Consider the following 19,201-nt stretch of genomic DNA (forward strand, 5'->3'; position numbering starts at 1 on the left):
GTGAAATTAGGTAACAGAAAAGTGCAGCTGCATGTTGAGTGAAATGCCTTCTAAGAACATATCCAGCAGTGATAGCACACTTGGAGAGAAGAAAAACTTTGCAACATCTTTTGGGCGGCACGGTGGCACAGTGGTTAGCACTGCTGCCTCACAGCGCCAGGGACCCGGGTTCAATTCCATCCTTGGGCAACTGTCTGTGTGGAGTTTGCACGTTCTTCCCGTGTCTGTGTGGGTTTCCTCCAGGTGCTCCGGTTTCCTCCCATAGTCCAAAGATGTGCAAGCTAGGTGGATTGGCCATGCTAAATTGCCCCTAGTGTTCAGGGATTTGTACATTGGGTGGGTTATAGGGGGATGGGTTTGGGTGGGTGCTCTGAGGGTTGGTGAGGGCTTGTTGCACTGAAGGGCCTGTTTCCTCACTGTACGGATTCTTGGATTCTTTGATCTTTCTTCTAAGCATGGCTGGAGCTCTTCAATTTCACTGATGAAAACAGTCTCAGCCTGAATGATTCAGTGAGACAGCTCATACCACTGTGCACGCACCTCTGTGACTTTGCTCAGTTGCGAAACAGCTGCCCTAAATGAGAAAATAGAAGCCAGAGTTCGAGGACCTATTATCTACACAGACAACTTTATGGATTTGATAAAAAAGGGTGAAATTTCATGCCAAGCAGAGCCATTCAATTTCCTTTCTCGCTGAAACCATGTGAAAATGAAATTTGGATTGTGTGTAAAATAAGTGGCTGCTTTGCCATTGCCCATCTCTGGAAAAACATGAAAATTCACCCCAAAGGGAACAATACTAAAGATGGCAGGGTGTTCCAGTTATAGTGTTGTTCTAATATATTTTCAGAATTGCTGTCAGTGGAGTCTTTATAGAATACCTGTGCCGCATCCTCATTTAAAGACAGATATTAACAGAGCATTTTGGCATTTACCTTGGCAAGAACCATTGACTCTTTCAGATCCAGCGGGGCAAATACAAGTATAATTTCCAATTGTGTTTTCACAGGTCTCATTGAAAGGACACGATGCTATTTTCTCTGCACACTCATCAATATCTGCAGTACAACAAAATTCCACTCGGTAATATTCTATTTAAATAATCACGTTTTATTTAGCCAAATTAAATCCATAATTATCATAGAGTCATGTATTCCATGGTAGATGTTCCTGATTGTATCCTGCTGGTGAATGAATTGTCTGTGTGTAGTGAATAGAAGAAAATCAGTAAGGAGAAATGCATACTTACAGAGTGATCCTAATCGTTTTTCCCTCCATTTCAGTTAATGGAAAGAAAATCTACCCATAATTTTCCCAGTAAATCTGTGATATTTCAGTAGGAAGATGCTGATGCATATTTTGCTTTTGGATAAATTATTCACTAAAATTATGTTGATGTAGCATTACAGAGCTACTTTAACAAAAAAAATGTTAGTTCTCTAATAGTTAGGCTGTACTTAACAGGGTGAATTTTCATTTTGATGTCGAGGTTGGACTGGAGGTGGATGGACCTCTGGTTTCTGATGTTTTCAAAATTGTTCTTCTTTGAGATGTGGGCATTACTGGCAAGTCTGACATTTGTTGTTCATGCCTAGATGTCTTTGAACTGATTGGTTCTCTAGGACATTTAAAAGAACAAATAAGATTCAACCACATTGCTGTAGGTCTTGTGTCAAATGTAGCAAGACCTGGAAAAGTGGCTAAAGTTCATTAGTGAAGTGGATGAGTTTATACAACAATTGACAGTAATCATCATTATCCTCGGTTTTAATTCCAGATTTGATTGAAATCAAATTTCATTGTCTGCTGTGAAAGCATGACAGTTCAAACCCGTGTTCTCAGAACATTAGCCTGAGTCTCTGGATTATGGGTCCAGTGTCTTTTCCACTATGTTACTGCCTCCCTCAGTTTAATAGCTGGTATGCTAGTCTTCTATCGTCACCTTGCCTCTGGGCAGTTTTTATGGAGGCAGAACCAAGATCCTGCAAGTAGTAGGTAGTCCATTCAGCTATGCTAAGGGTCTGTTCACTGTGCACTCCGACTGGAATTTTACTGTTAGCATGTGGGCCTCCTTCTGAGATCAAAACTTGGCCAAGGATGGATTTGGTCAACAACCAGCAGAACTGGGGTGGGGGTTGAATCACCCTCTAACTAGGAACCATCTCCTCCATGCAATATACCTGCTACAGCCATAAAGTCTCTGAGACCATTCAAAAGAATGGCTGCTTCTCCACGAGGCCAGCCTGGCAGCTATGGCCTCTTTCATTTTAGAAATTGTGAAACTTCTTAATCTTGAGGTACCCTCCCTTTCTCCTACCTACATCAGCAGCCTCACCTCTGATACTATAGGGCTGTCAATTTCTCAATGCTGGAAAGCCTCTTATTCATTTTTCCTGGTTCAGAAACTGACCTGTTGGCTGTAATTATACAAGGCACCTGGAGTTAGTCACTGCAGTGGTTGTTACTTCAAAAATCACCTTTTGGAACCGGGTGTTAGCATGTACTGATACACAGATCCTCCCAACGGCAGACTTAGGATCTCCAGACAAAACTCTATATGACTGCTTCAATTTGATGAACTTTCATGAGAACCGATAAAAGATATTGACCTGAAATGTTAACTCTATCTTTCCCTTTACAGATGATGCTTGGCCTGCTCAGTATTTCCACGACCTTCTGTTTTTATTTCGATTTTCAGCATCTATAGAACTTAAAAGCCTTTTTCAGGATTTGTTTAATTGGTTACACATTAATGAAAAACTTTCAAATACACGATGACATTATAATTCAGAACACATTTCTAGAATATTCTGTTAACAATTATTTTAAAGAAGGGTGAAGCTGTTTACAATAATGTTTGAATTTATTAGAATTGTAACAAGGTAAGAAATAAATGGTGAAACAATCAGTACCTTCGCAGAATGTTGCATTTCCTTTGAATCCAGGCAGACAGGAACAGATGAATGAACCCGGTATGTTTTCACAGCCGGCGTTACTTGGACAGTCAAACAGAAATCTGGTGCATTCATCAATATCAGTGCAGTTAGGACTTTCATAGCCGTCTTTACATTGACATATGAATGAGCCAGCTGTATTGTTGCACACAGAACTCAAGGGACAATTGTTCTGATTTTCTGCACATTCATCAATATCTGTATTCATTTAAGATGGGAAAATATAAAATATTTAATATCTCAAAATATAGAATAAGTATGGCACCAAATAAAGCACAATAGCAGAATGTTTCAAGATCATTTGGTTAATTTTGATCAGCCCCATCATCTGATCACATACTTTCTCTCCAAGGTTCCTATTAATGTAATGTCCCACATTGATGTTTCTTTTTCACTTATACAACATATTAGGGAGAGGGATATCATGGCCTCGTAAATGCTAGGAATAGCATTTTCTTAAAAATTGAATACTGCTACTGTTAAGGCTTGTTTTGGGATCAAGGATCCCAGGAGCACAAATCCTTGCGAGCTGACAGGTTATAAAGGACAGATAGCTCTATTAAATGGCAGCACCACCAGGGAGACAAATGGCTGCTGCTGATAGGACACCAATCTACAGCTTAGGATCGGGACCCCTTCTAAAAGCTGGATCGAGTATTATTATACATGCGCATAAGGGACTCTCACATCCTCTTTTCCCATCCACATGATCCTGCAAGCAACCTGACACAAAATTGCCTAATTAAATATTGCATCATTACTAGACTTGTCACAGGAAGATGTCAGAGGTTGTCACATGTTCAATGAAATATTTCTTCCTGACTGCAATATTAATTCTGATTTTAGTGAAGATGTTGTCATGGCCTACTGGCCATGTAAAGGCAACTGAGAAGGAAGGTCATTCAATATAAATGTCTCTGAGAATGTCAGAAAGAAAGTTTAAGCCTTTTCTAGCTCCAGAATCCTCTCCACCTCCCCAACCCACACCATCTCCATGCAATTCCGAATGCCAATGCCGGCATTTCTACAGATGGCAGCAAATTCCCTGTTCCAGGTGAGAAGTTAGCCAGCGGCAAGTTAACGAGGATCAGTTGTTGAAATTGTCACGACCTCATTCAGCCACAAACAATAGGAATTTAACTGTGTGGATTTTGCACATTCTCCCCGTGTCTGCGTGAGTTTCCCCTGGGTGCTCCGGTTTCCTCCTACAGTCCACAGATGTGCAGGCTAGGTTGGTTGGCCATGCTAAATTGCCCATAGTGTTCAGGGATGTGTATATTAGGTGGGTTATAGGGGGATGATTCTGGGTGGGATCTTCTGAGAGCCATTGTGGACATGTAGGGCCGAAGGGCCTGTTTCCATACTGTAGGGATACTAAGAAAAACTATACTACTAAGAAACTGAAAACCACAGTTTTCCATCACAAGTCCACTCTTCATTAAAAGAAACATAACCCATCAACACCCCTCCCAATGCTTCCCTGTTACAGAAAGAGAGAATTTAAAAGATATGATGAAATTGTTGGCTGCAATATTCATGGCTCATGTCAAATTGTCATTATGCTTTTTGAATTGAAATAGTTATTCACTTACTTCAAACAAATGGGTGGTCATTAACGTACCAAATACTGAAGTATCTGTACCTTGTACTGAAGATGGCACCATAAGGGGCAAACTTTTCACTGCACTCATTCGAGTGCAGGTGCCACTGAAGCTAATTCTAATTCTAATTCTAATGTAGCAGAGAACACTACGGTACGGTAGTGCTAATGGTTAGTATAACATTGTCAACCGTTCCAAACCAATATAGATCAGGGGTTGAAAGCATGGGGAGTCAGATAATGGAACCTCCATAACAAAAGGTGTGTTACATGGAATAGGTATGAGAGAAAGTATTGATGGCACATTGATCTTTAAGTGCTGTAATCAAAACTGACTAATTTTATTTCCAATTTCACACTCTAATGAGGAGTAGAAAATTTATCCTACAGTATAGAGTAAACTAACTAAACTAGTGATTTTATTTAAAGCAGAAAGTCAATTTGAACAACTACCGTTACAAGACCAATTATTCCAGCAACAATAATTCCAGCCAATATAAATGTATTCCTCACCTGTGCAGTTGGTTCCTTCATATCCTTTGAGACATGTGCAGTTAAAAGAGCCTTCAGTATTTGTGCAGATGGAATTATTGCTGGCACATGAATTACTATCAAGACATTCATCCACATCTGAAATAAGTACATTAGCAATAAAATGTAATATAGAAGTTGGACATGTCAACTTATTTTTTTTTAATTGATCTATTATCTGGATTTTGTGAGGGGAAGGTCCTTGGTATCTATTCCTCTTAATATTTCTCACAGACTTCCAGTGGATTTTTGAACAGCAAGTTGTTGTTATTAGAGAATGAAAACATTCCAGTAATCTCAGACATGGGTGAGTAGGGGAAATGGTGACATTATGGTAACATCACCAGACCAGTATTCCGGAGATGAAGTCTAATGCTTTCAGGGCATATATTCAGATCCCACTCTGGCTGTGGTAGAATTATAAATGTAGATAAATCCCTGGGACCTCATCAAATGTATCCCAGTTCATTTGTGGGAACCAGGGAAGAAATTTTGGGGCACCTAGCAGAGCTATTTGCATCATCATGGGTAAGGTGCTAGAAGACTGGAGGGTAGCTAATGTTGTGCCATTATTTCAGAAAGGCTGCAAGGAAAAGCTAGGGGATCATAGACTGGTGACCATAAAGTTAGTGGCGGTAAGTAGTTGGAGGGGATACTGAGAGACAGAATCTACATGCATTTGGAAAGGCAAGGACTGCTTTGGGACAGTCAGCATGGCTTTGTGTCTGGGAAATCATGTCTCACGAACTTAATTGAGTATTTTGAAGAGGTGATCAAGAAGATAGATTGAGGCAGTGCAGTAGACGTTGTCTTTATCATGGACTTTAGCAAGGCCTTCAACAAGGTCTTCATGGTAGACTGGTTCATGAGGTTAGATCACGTGGAATCCAGGGGGAACTAGCCAATTGAATATAAAAATGGCTTGATGGTAGGAGACAGAGGGTGGTGGTACAGAGCTGTTGTTCAGACTGGAGGTCTGTGACCAATGGTGTGCTGCAACGATTGGTGCTGGTCAACTGTTGTTTGTCATTTATATAAACGATTTGGATGTGAATATAGGATACATGGTTAGTAAGTTCGCAGATGGAATTGGTGTATAGTGGGCAGAGTAGATGGTTATCAAACAGTACAATGGGATCTTGATCAACTGGGTCAGTGAGCCAAGGAATGGCAGATGGAGTTTATTTTAGATAAATGTGAGGTATTGCATTTCAGTAAGACAAACCAAGACAGGACTTATACAGTTAATGGTATGACCCTGGGGAGTGCTGTCGAGTAGACAGGCCGAGGAGTGCAGGCACATAGTTCTGTGAAAGTGGCGTCACTGGTAGACAGGGTGGTGAAGAAGGCATTTGGCATATTTGTCTTTGCTGTTCAGAGCATTGAGTACAGCAGTTAGGACGTCATGTTAAGGCTGTATAAGACTGGTAAGGCCAGATTTGGAAAACTGCACATGATTCTGGTCACCCTGCTTTGGAAGGATGTTATTAAATTGGAAAGGGTGCTAAAAAGATTTACAAGGATGTTACTGAGACTGAAGGGTTTGAGTAATAAGGAGTGGCTGGATCGGCTGGGACTTTTTTCTCTGGCGTGTTGGAGGCTGAGAGGTGACCTTATAGACGTTTATAAAATCAGGAGTGGCATGGATAGAGTGAATAACCCAAGGCTTTTTTTTCCCAGGGTAGGGGAGTCCAAGTCTAGCAGGCCTAGGTTTAAGGTGCGAGTGGAAAGATTTAAAGGGGACCTGACGGTCAAATGTTTCACAAAGAGGGTGATGTGTATATGGAATGAGCCGCCACAGGAAGTTCTAGAGGCGAGTACAATTACAATATTTAAAAGCTATTTGAAAAGGTACACAGATAGGAAAGGTATAAAGGGATATGAACTAAATGCAGGAAAAATGGACTAGTTCAGTTTAGGAAACCTGGTCGGCATGGACAAGTTGGGCTGAAGGGTCCGTTTCTATGCTGTATGACTCTACGATAATTCATAAAATCTGGAAGTTTAAAAAACTGGTTGTTTAAAAAAAATAAATGTCCTTCAGATAAGGAAATCTGCCATCCAGCTTTGGCCAACATGTGACTCACAATCTACAGCATTTAGGTTATCTCTTAACTGCCCTTTGAAATGGCTGAGCAAGTTCAAGGGCAATTAGATTTGGGTAGCGAATTCTTGCTTTACCAGCGATACCCAGATAGCATGAAAGTATTTAAAAATCCTCAAACAAGCAGTTGCCACAACTATGTGTCCTACTGCTCTACTGTGTCCGCAATGGGGCTGCCAGTCAACCTTCACTTCGCACTCTAGCCTTCCAGCTCCCAAACCTGCCTGCATGCCCGAATTGCACAGCAAAATTGGAAGCAAACTAAATAATTGGCTGCTCCTATATAATCCAGCCAGCAAGTACAACATCTAAATGCGTGCTCAGATTTAGAAATATTCCTGGCATCAAGTCTTTGATGGCGAAATTCAATCCATTGTCTCTGATAATTATCTTAGTTTAGCATAATACGGCAGTTTGAAACAATTTTTAAAATTATGAGTCACAGCTGGATAGTCTGGGTCTGGTTTCCTTGGAACAGAGGAGGCTGAGGGGGGAATCTTATTGATCAAAATTGGGAGAAACAGAGTAGATCGTGATAATCTTTGTCCAGTGGCAGACTTGTCTAAGACCAAACAGCATAAGTGTAAGTTGAGAAGCAAATAGTCAAGAGGACATCTGAGAAAAAATATTTTCATCTAGAGAGTGTTAGGTATGAATTAATGATTTTACTGTCACATGTATTTTACAGTGAGAAAAGCAGTAAAATACAGTGAAAAGCTTTTCCACCGTTGCCACGATCCAGTGCCATTTTGAATAGGGTTAAGAACAAGAAAAGAAAAATATCTAACTGAAAGAGTCCATAAGTTCTGAGCCAGCTGATCATCAACAACGCCTGTGCCACCAACTCTCCTTCACCATCTCGCTGCTGCCTGCACTGGATCCAACCAACGTGGAAGTCCCCTCTCCTCAGGTACCATCTTTTGCTGCTGATCTGATTCTCCACCACCATTGGCTCGCCACTGCCTGCGCCAGACCCACCAATGCCAGAGTCGCATCTCTTATCGCTGGGCCCACGTCATCGCTGTCACTGCGATGCCCTTCACCACTGTTTCTGTGTTGCCATTGCCGGACTCACCAATAATGAAGTCATCGATCCTCAGGTGTCATCTTTCACCACTGGGCCTACCTCACCCTTGCCAATGTAGCAGCCACTGATTCTGATGCCAGGTCCTGTGCTCGCCAGGAAAGTAGGTAGGGGCTTACTCGAGTCTGCGCTGAGTTCACTCGCTGCTGCCACGAGGTCCACACTGGGATCACCCAAGTCCGTGCTGAGATCACTCACTGCGGCTGATGCTGTCCAGGCTCAGAACAAAGGTTGAGTAAAGGAAGGGAGAAAAAGAGAAAAAAAAACAAGAGAAGAGAAGAAAAGAGAAGCCATTGGAGTGGACTAGCCTGGCTCACGAGCCCTACTCTGCTGCCGTTCTGATGATGTAGGAACATTGTGGATCATGCTGCCCGAGGGGGTGGCGGAGGCAGGTAATCTTGCAATATTTAAGAAGAGTCTGAATGAGTACTGAAAATGCTGGGGCATAGTGGGCTTTAGACCCAGCGCAGATATAAGGGATTAGTGAGGTTTGGTGTTTGTTGGTTGGCAAAAATGTGGTGGGCAGAAAGGCTTGTTTCTATGCTGTATGGCTCGATAACACTATGGAGATATTATTATAAATTGAGGTTTGGCTCTAATTGCCAGCTTTATTCAGAAATACTGTAAGAATGACTACTTGGTAAAACAAAAATCAAGTTAATTCATGAAGGAGAGCTCCAGTGAGTTGGGAGTATTGGGATATTGAAGAAAGGGTTTGCTTTTAACCTATAGCATGCATGTTGTTGTAGGCTGGGCACTGATGCAAGAACTAAATTCCAGGAGTAAGCTCAGTATCCATTCTCTTGCTAGAAAGTGATAGAAATTCTACATTTCTAGATTATAAAGGTTATTATTAATTAATTATGATGAACGTTGCCAAGTAGGAGAGGATGGTCTCACAAAGACCTCTGTAGTTAGTGGAAGAACAAACAATAATTTAAAAGTTACACTGTACCTACAATGATGAGTATATTATGATTTTAATGAGGACATCCTGCAGGAGAATTTGTATTTATAGAACTCAAGAAATGATGATGTACCCATCTGTCCATTTAAGAGCAGAAAGATTACATCTCAAAAGTACGATCGGAATGTTTTATTCTTCCAATAAACAGAATAGATAGGTTTACATTGTTTTGGCAATGGTGTGTCAAAAAGGTAGTTGTGACAAAATTAATTTGCACGTCATGTCAATGTTAATGCATTTATGCATAATTTTTTATACACTACCATATGTGTTGTGCCTTACATATTAAGTACTGAATTAAAGGAGATGTCATACCAATGCAGAACCTGAATGGATCTCCTTCGTATCCAGCCTTGCATACACATGAGTAATTGCCCATTCCATTGTGACAGTCTGCATTTTGGGGACATGTAGAGTTATTGCTGCATTCGTCAATGTCTGAAACAGGATAGAAATAATTACTGTGAGCCACTGCTCACTTCCACAGGTTTCTGGTCCTCTTTAATACGCGTTATTCTGAATGAGATATATGCATAAATTTTCAATTTTTGTCTTTGGTATTTTCACACACATGATTAATTAGATACTTCTTTCACTGGAATGGAATACAGTGTAAAGTTTGTATCAGGGGTGTGTGCTGGTACAGTACATTGCTTTTATCTTGGGGTAGATGTAGAAGAAAGAAGGGCTGGTTTTAGTGCGGCCTGTTGGGATGGGTATCTGCCATTGAGCTTGCCCAGTTGTGGGTGTTCTGTCTCTTACTAGCAGTAAACCTATCCCCAATTATTTCAGAGGCAGGAAAGGGCTGGAAGGTCATATTGGTTCACTGGTTATAGGAAGTTAATGATTCTCTTTAATGAGCCAATGGACAACCATTTTCCTTGACACTGAGATTAATTGGAAGTTTGCAAAGCTGTCCCACACAGTCTACTGGCATTTGTATGTAATCAGGTCCTCTCTGCCTAATTGAGGATCTAGCTTTGGGGAGGGTGTTGGCCACTGAAAACCATCTGCTGCCCCTTCCTGACCCTCACCCCACGACCCGTTTCTACCTTTATCCACTTTGGAATGGGGGTTCTCTGATAATCTTGGGCCTCAGGTGGTGTATTGCCATCAGCAACCACTGCTCTTAGAGGCAGTGGGTGATTAAGGTTTTGCCAGCCTTTGATTGGCCAGTATTGCAGAGGGATTGGAGGTTAAAAACAAGGAAGTCTTGTTACAACAGTCCACGGTGTTGGCAAGGCGTAAAGTCATTTTGGTACCTGTCCTTAAAAAAGCCTATTCTGGCTTTAGAGGCAAGTTAGAATAGATTCACCATGCTGATTCCTGGGATGAAAGAGTTGACTTATCAAGAGCAGCTAAACAGGTTAGGCCTTTATTCATTAGCGTTTAGAAGAATGAGGGGTGATCTACAACTTATTCTTGGTTGCCATTTTGGCATTATGGATAATCACTTTGAATTTATTGACTTTTGCAAATAATTTCTACAGTATAATTTGAATAAAACTAATTCTACCATTGTATATTTAGACAATATGTATTTTAGGCTGCTTAAATGACATGGTAGTGTTTGTATCTTTATCCATCCTTTTCATCAGCAATAAGTCATTTCAGTCAGATGATAAGTATTGGTATCTTACCAGTACACAGGGAGCTGTTTGATGTATTTATTGTGTAACCTTGGTTGCAGCTACAGTTGAATCCTCCAAAAACGTTTGTGCAGATCTGTTCACAAGTGTGCGTATTTTCTTGGCACTCATCTAAGTCTAAAATGCCAAACAAAAGAATGTAAGACAGCTGCTAAAAAGTCAGAAGCTTTATTTGTTTCTAAACAAAATTCCATTCATTAAGGTAGACATTCTAAATCTATCTTCATGGATGTTACTTCACTATTTTCAAAATCTCTACTGGTCTGCAAATGCCTTTCTCTGTGGATATGCTCCATTGCAAAATTGAACCAGGACAAATTTGTGTTTTAGAAACCTAGAAAATTGGAGGAAGAGTTAGGCCATTCAGTCCATTAAGCCTGCTCCATTATTCAATATAATCATGGCTAATCATCCGACTCAGTACCCTATTCCCACTTTCTCTCCATACCTTTGATCCCTTTAGTCCTAAGAACCAAATCTAACTTCTTCTTGGGATTAGAATGATGGGATTACCCTGTCATCCAATACCACCTGAGTTGGAAATCTGGTCCTTTGTATTCCATAAATTCGAGAAAAATATCCAAAGGTTTTGGGTCAATCGCTTTCTGTTGCTGAGAGTTCCACAGCTCCCCATTCTCAGTGAAAAAATCTCTCCTCATCACAGTCCTAAGTAACCTACGTGTATATTTTAGACTGTTTTAGACTGTGACACCTCGTTCTGCATGCCCCAGTCATCAGAAACATCCTTCCTGTGTTTACCTTGTTTAGTTCAATTAGAATTTTCAAGTTTCTCGGAGATTGCCCCACCCCACCTCATTCTTCCAAATACCAATGAATATAGTCCGAACCAATCCAGTATGTCTTCATATGTCAGTCCTGCCATCCCAGGAATTAGACATGTAAATCTTCGTTGCACCACCCCCGTAGCCATAATATCCTTCCTCAGATAAGGAGACCAAAACTGCGCACGATTTTCCAGATGTGGTCACACCCTGTAGAATTGCAGCTAGATGTCCTACTCCTGTATTCAAATTATCTCACTATGAAAGTCAATGCTTAACTTGCCTTCGTCACCACATGCTGCACCAGTATTTTTGTTTCTCCTTGACTGGTGTACAAGGCCATTCAGGTCTCATTCCACCTCCCCTTTCTCAATCTATCTCTTGCCGTTTTTCCTACCAAAGTGGATAACTTCACATTTATCTTCATCATACTGCATCTATCATGCATTTGTCCACTCCCTTAACTTGCTGAAATTACACTACAGCATCTCTGCATCCTGCTCACAGCTCACCCTCCCATTTAACTTTGTCATCTGCAAACTTGGGGATATTACATTAAGTTGTTTTAAATATAATTTCATAAATTCCATTTGATGTACAGCATTCAAAATGGTAACTTCTTCAGCATGTAAAATGGGTTGAATTGCAGATTGCTTTTAATCAAAATATCTCTGGGAATAGGGTTTTGAGAGTTCACATAATTTTATGTTAAAATGCCTTCAGCCTTTATGTCTGTTATCTGCATCACAGTATTGAATATGTTGATGTTATCTTTCTACAGTGCCAAGTGTTTAACTCCTTTTTTTACCCTTTCTAACTTGTAACTGATTAAGTGATCACATCAGGTAGAACATTTCTCGTCATTTTAATTTTCCTCCCGAATTAAATTTCACTAAAATAATAGCTCATCCCTGGACTCATCCCATTCCCATTCCCACTTTAGGTCTGTTGCCTTTGAGGGCTGACCTGTCTATAGGTCACCTAGGGCCAGGAGCCTGGGATGGTCCCACTTGCTGCCCGTCTCAAGGCAGTGGTGGGACCACCTCTGAGTTGGAAATCTAGTCCTTTGTATTCTATATATTCTAGAAACATTAATAAAACATTCAAGAGTAGAACATGCAGAACAATTCATGAGGTAAGGTACACATATAACTGCATTAATACATTCCAGCAGAATTTTAGAAGTGAAGACTTATTTCTAATTTTTAGCGTTTATCATTGCGTACATACTTTATGTTTCTGAGAAAGGAGAATTTATCCTCACCATAGCATTTAATCCCATCTCCTCTTAAATTATCTGGACAGGGATCACAGGTGTAACCCTCCAATGGTGCAGGTTGGTCTTTGCAAGTGTCATTCAGGAAACATTGGTTATCTTGACAAGCATCAAAATCCTCAGTGCAGTAATCACCCGTGTAGGCAGGGGTACAATTACATGCTGGGATCTAAATGCCAAACAGACAGATTTTAGATTTATATCGGTTTTCAATGGAATACCATTCCTTCTCTCCACAACTGTACAAACAATGGAATAAAACAGCCTACATCTTATGATGTATCAGTCCAATTGTAGATACTCTTGGGTTCCCCCAATAAACCTACGTTATCTCTCAGTAACACTATGTATTATTTAATTCATTGATGACGTGTGGCCTTCGGTAGCTTAGCCAGCATTTATTAGTCCAGCCCTGACTGTCCTTGAGAAATTGCTGCTGAACTGCCTTCTTGAACTGCTGCAGTCCTTGGGGTGTAGCTACTCCCACAGTTCTGACAGGAAGGGAGTACCAGGATTCTGGCCCAGTGACAGTGAAGAAGTGGAGATATAGTGCCAAGTCAGGTTGGAAGCAGTCACTAGTTTAGAAGGTGCTGTTGGAGGAGCCTTGGTGAGTTTCTGCAGTGAAACATGTAGATAGTACACACTGCTGCCACCGTGATGGGAGAGAATGTTGAAGGTGGTGGATGGGGGCCAATCAAGTAAACTGCCTTGTCTTGTGGTGTTGAGCTTCTTGAACATTCTTGGAGCTATACTCATCCAGGCAGGTGGAAAGTATTCCATCAGACTCCTGACTGTGCTTTGGAGGTGATGGATAATTTTTAAGAAATTCGGAGGGGAATTATTTACCTATTGATGAATTAATAAGGTGGAACATTAGGAAAATAAGTCAGTGGCCAGCAGACCAGTGGCCAGTAGACTGGTCAATTAGTGGCCTGTCCTGTGGCAATTAGGTGCTGGGTTAAACAAACTGATGGTAGAATTACTGCCACTGACCAGCAGCTTCATGGTGATGCTGCCAGGACTACAGGCAGACCCGTACAGGAGAACACATGGATCCCAGATCCAGGCAAGTGTATGAGCTTTGGATTGGGTCTGGTTCACTAATGCACTTTTGGGAAGGAAACTGTGGTCATTATCTGGCCTGGCCTACAAGTGACTGCAGGGTCACAGCAATGTTGTTGACTCTTAACTGCTCCTTGGGCAATTAGGGATGGGCAATAAATGCTGGCCTAGGCATTCCATGAATGAATTTAAAAAGAAAGTGGAGAAGACAGGTGCGGTGGTGTGGGATTTAAAGATTGTGCGGGAAAGAGAGAAGGGTAGAGTGCAATCTTCTCATGGGGTCTCCCTTTGGCAAGAGGCATCTTCAAATGAATGCACACCCTTCCCACTGTTTTAACCATTTAAATATAAATAAATCTGCCTCCCACATAACTGTCCATGCCAAAGGTATTATAGCACAGGCAGCATCAAAATATTGGAATCATCTGAACTTGTAGCAACATGTATTATTGTTATCATTATATGTATTTTTTTCATATATCAGCAGGCTGCCTATTTCAGAGGTATCCACCAAACCTTTATATTAAGAGGCGGGCACCCAGACTGGTCATATAATATCATAACCCATGGATTCTGACCTGCTTTCATAGCCACAGTATTTTTTGGCTAATGTTTGTCTGGTCACTGATAACACCCAAGATATTGATAGTGGGGAACTCAGTGATGGTAAAGATGTTGAACCTCAAAGGAAGATGGTTAGATTCTATTTTGTTTGAGATGATCGTTGCCTGGCACTTGTGAGATGTGAATGTTACTGGATGCTGCTCAGGTCTTGATAAATATAGACACAGACTGCTTCAGTGACTGAATATGGTCTATCACATAACTTTAGTGTGAAATGATTCATGCCTTTCATTTAACTTACCTTAAAAACAGTATTGTTTTTTCCCACGGTCAAAATTGATCTGGAATAATCACAAGTTGAATTGATACTGCAGTTGCACAATACAAGCGTCAATCCTAACACAGAAACAGCTTTAGAATCATTTGCTTGTATTATGGCAAACACTGGGGCGGAGCTTGTTGGATTCCAAGAAAAGTTTCCCTTTTCTATAAATAAAGAAATAACTCATGAATAATTTTCAGAAAAAAAAACTGTCTATTCATATCTGGGTTTTTAAAATCCCAATTACAAAATGTCAATTTACCCCAAAAACAGAATAATCTAAAGAACATAAGAAAACTAGAAGCAGAGGTCCTACTTAGTATTATAAAGCGTATTAACTGATGGGAACCAGGCATCAGTGTTAAGCTTTTTGCATGTAACTCTTCAAACAACTGTTTGAAATTCACCATTCTCCATTTAACGAGTACAAGGTGCATGATTTTGGCTCAACAAAATCTGTTACATCAAAAGTGTACAATAACATTTACTCTACCACATGACCATTTCAATTAAACTTTAGGTAAATTTTACCAAAAATTGGCTGTATCTATTTCAGGGAATTTCATGGAGAGTTTCTCTCTGTGAGGACTGGAAAGTTATTTTATGCAATTCTTTTCTGCTCACCTTATTATGCATGCAACACGCCTGTATGGCACCATGCCTGTGATATCGTGAGCTCAACAGCCTCCAAACGCCACAATTTACTTCCTCAACTTGCTCACAACAGCAGTAGCCACTGTTAAACCCCTCTTGACTTTTAGTGAACAGACCCCCATGGCTGACTGACTTGGATCAGCAGACACGAGTGACCTTTGAATGCACGACTGATGATATGTGTGCAGTCCCTGACTAATTTACCTCTAACTCTGGACGGTTTGCACTGAAATGGCAGGACTGACTATGGCCCAATCTCCTGACAGTAATGATATGGAACCCCTGATCCTGACTGCCTTAAGTGGCCAAATCACCATGAACTGAGGTTGGAAGATGTCCGCGACTGACAGGGCACATCCCTTGTTTGACAAAAGTCCCCCTTAATTTGACTAAAGACTGGTTCTCTTGGACTTTGATGCATGGTCATTTGGTTGAAGCACATGGTGCTGCCACATTTGTAGGGTTAGGGTGAGGGTGAAATTGATGTAGCATGGTCATGTACAGTAACATGTCCACCCCCTCCACTGATCATTCTTGGCAAAGATTACAAACTACCTGGCTTTATGTCTCTGCTAAACAGCAAGGCAAGGTGGAAGTATTGTGAGGCTGTATGTTCGGAATGAGGTTGCAATTCATAACAAACAGAGTCAAGGCAGAGATGCTTTGAACTTTCAAGTTAGCTCAGAGTGTGTGAACTCTAAGACTGCAAGCTAAGAACGCTGAACAAAAAACCTTGTTCTGATGTGTGAAAAGGGTGCTTGTTCTTGCATGCAAAGTGGCTGGCAGCAGCACTGCAATGGAAGATGGTGATACACTCCAAACTGTAGTGATTGTAAAAAGGTCAGCCAGATGGATGTCAGAATATGAGTTCCCTGATTGGGGCTGTTAATCCAGGAGTCCTGGCTGACAGAAGTGTCAGACATCCTGTTCACTCTGAAAGCTGGCTATCCTGGTCTTTCGAGGTGGCAGAGGTCACAGGTTTGGTAGATGTTGCTGAAAGAACCTTAGTGAGGTACTGCAGTGCATTTTGTAGATGGTACCCTGCTACCATTATGCATTGTGGTGAAGTGTGCGAATGTTTAAGATGATGGGTGAGGTACATGAAACTTTTTAAGTGTTGTTGGAGCTACATTTATCCAGGCAGGTGGGGAGAAGTGCATCACAATCCTGACTTGTGCCTCGTAGATGGGACTGGATACTTCAGTGACAACTAAATAATCTTAAACTGTAGTCACTGCTATAATGGAAGGAAATGCAGCAGATAATTCGTGGATAGCAAGGTCTCATACATAGTCATGGAGTCATCTCGCATGGAAACAGACCCTTCAGTCCAACCAGTCTTTGCTGACCATGATCCCAAACTAAACTAGTCCCACCTGCCAGCCCCTGGGCCCATATTCCTCCAAACCTTTCCTATTCATGTACCTCCTATTCATCTCCCTCCCCTCACCTTAAAAATGTGCCCGCTAGTTTTGAGATTCCCCCATCCAAGGGACAACTGCCATTAACTCTATCTCTTCCCCTCATTATTTTGTAAACTACGTTGAAATCAATGATAAAGTAATCAATTTTGGCGGTAAGGATTGATGAATATTTGATGATATACTAAGGAAAACACCATGGTCCATACCATAATAATAACCAACAACCAAATAGAAGGAAGTGCCTGAACCCTCAGTCACAATTTTTTGCATCTAGACAATATCCCTCATCTCTTTTTATACTGTGATTCTCATGAAACCCACAGATAAAATCCCATTACAGCATTTAGTTAGACTTGGTATGTTATTAAATATACTCATTCAATCAGACATGTCTTTGTTACAGTAGAAGGAATTTGAATTTTAGGGATAACAGCCACAATGTCATAAAGGTTTTATGACAAAAGCAATTGGGTTCTGAATAACTTCTGTAATAGGTTGCTTTGAATACTGAACATTCTGCACTCACTTCAGGCATTTCTACAATTTTGGCATCCAACTCTTCTGTGAAAACTTAGTCAAAGCATATATATACTATCATTTCCGTCTACAAGTTTGTTCTCTTCTATCATTTGTTGACTCTCCCCTTACTTCCAGTATCCCTAATTAAACATCAATGCATCTTCACAATATAATTTTTGGTTCAGATTAAATGCCAAAGTAGTAGGTGACTAGAACCAATAAATGCACCAGATAAAATCATAGATAGTCCAACGTTACCTGTAATTGTGATATCTGGAGAATCAGTCACCACTGAAAATGTCACCTCATCATCATTGCTATCAGTTGCAGCAAAAAGAACAAACACTGGTTCATCAAGACGAGTTTGAATGGTTGAATCTCCAGTGATGTTAGGTGGGAAATTATCTGTGAATATGATAGTAATGTTACTGAAAGCCTTCAGCGAGAAGTCTTTTTTTAATTTTATAAACAAATTTAAGGGAATGGACACCACGACATGGTGTCATTTTTCAGACATGAGAAATTCAAATACATTCAGGGCTGCGTAGATTAAACTTTGTCAGCAAACATTGCAGTTCATGACCGGTCTTTGCCTGATACCACTCAGGCAGTCAGTATACAAATTTCATGCTGCTTCTTTGTTCTCATCCTCTGTCTAACTGAATTCTGATAAGGTCAGAGCATTGAGCACAGTTGTGATCCAACTAGCTTCCAGGTCTTAAAGGTACCCAAATGTTTTTAAGGCCTGATAGCAGCAGGTTAGATCCTGGCACAAACAGTCAGTATTCCAGCAATCTGTCCTCCAACAGATTACAAAGATTTTGGAGGCACTGCTCCAAAGGATTAGCAATGGCATGAACCTACGCATTCTCTCTTATCCAATTCAACGATTTGAAAGGTTTCTTCAGCAAAAATAAAGATTGAAAACCACTGATCTAGTGAACATTATGGATGAGTATATGTCAACAATACTTCAATTTTTCAACAGATGTGCGTACGTACTCATTGTGCTGTTCTGTGCTGCAAATGTTGTCACACTTTGTAATGTAACTGCTCCAAATGATAAATCATCTGTACTTAAAACGTCAAAAATGCAGTCATCATCTCCTTTACAAGTTTCATTAGCTTTGTCAATTTTCTCTTTTTCGGTAGTTTGCAAAAGCTCATCATAAAACAAAGGTTCAAAACTGTTGTTGTTATATGTGTACCAAGACTCTCCTGTGGTTGTATTGTATGTGAATACGCTGTTGTTCACAGTTGTTTTCCCTTAAAAAAAACACACATAATCAAACAACATCACATAATTAGTTAGCTATTGAGTCAATTATCCATGTTAGGAATTGTATTTTAAAATATGTAAAAGCTGTGCTTACATGTCAAGCCAAAATCAAAAAATATCTGAGCATCTGTGGGCAAATTTGTTCCATCAAAGTCAAGGTATGTTCCATTAGCGGCTTTAAAGTCATCTGTTTTATCGTCATTCCAAAGACCTAAAGGTAGAAATAGAAAATTTTTTTGCAGTACATGGAAAGCCAAGAACAGTTCCAACAAATTATTCTGCTTCTGAATTGTTATAATTATTAAATCATGTTATCACTGAAAATGTGAACAGCAAAAATATGGAAAATGCAAAACAATATTGAAGCTAAACTTCAAATGTTTCTTCTCTCAGAGATAAAAGTTAAGATTATCACCATAGAACCAATTTT

General features: G+C 40.4%; 1 protein-coding gene across 1 annotated transcript in view; it reads right to left on the bottom strand.

The window, feature by feature from the left end:
- LOC125484719 (latent-transforming growth factor beta-binding protein 2-like) overlaps window positions 1-18,360 on the bottom strand; it is a 34,326-nt gene extending 15,966 nt beyond the window's left edge. The window contains exons 1-9 of the mRNA XM_048604567.1: window positions 18,357-18,360; window positions 17,751-17,942; window positions 14,875-15,059; window positions 12,936-13,116; window positions 10,881-11,006; window positions 9,556-9,678; window positions 5,068-5,184; window positions 2,913-3,152; window positions 936-1,058 (exon numbers count right to left, since the gene is read on the bottom strand). Coding sequence (XP_048460524.1) covers window positions 936-1,058; window positions 2,913-3,152; window positions 5,068-5,184; window positions 9,556-9,678; window positions 10,881-11,006; window positions 12,936-13,116; window positions 14,875-15,059; window positions 17,751-17,942; window positions 18,357-18,360 — 1,291 coding nt within the window. The remainder of the gene's footprint in view (window positions 1-935; window positions 1,059-2,912; window positions 3,153-5,067; window positions 5,185-9,555; window positions 9,679-10,880; window positions 11,007-12,935; window positions 13,117-14,874; window positions 15,060-17,750; window positions 17,943-18,356) is intronic.
- Between the last annotated feature and the right edge of the window lie 841 nt (window positions 18,361-19,201).

This window comes from Rhincodon typus, chromosome 13, assembly GCF_021869965.1.
Source record: "Rhincodon typus isolate 14 chromosome 13, sRhiTyp1.1, whole genome shotgun sequence".
NCBI lineage: Eukaryota > Metazoa > Chordata > Chondrichthyes > Orectolobiformes > Rhincodontidae > Rhincodon > Rhincodon typus.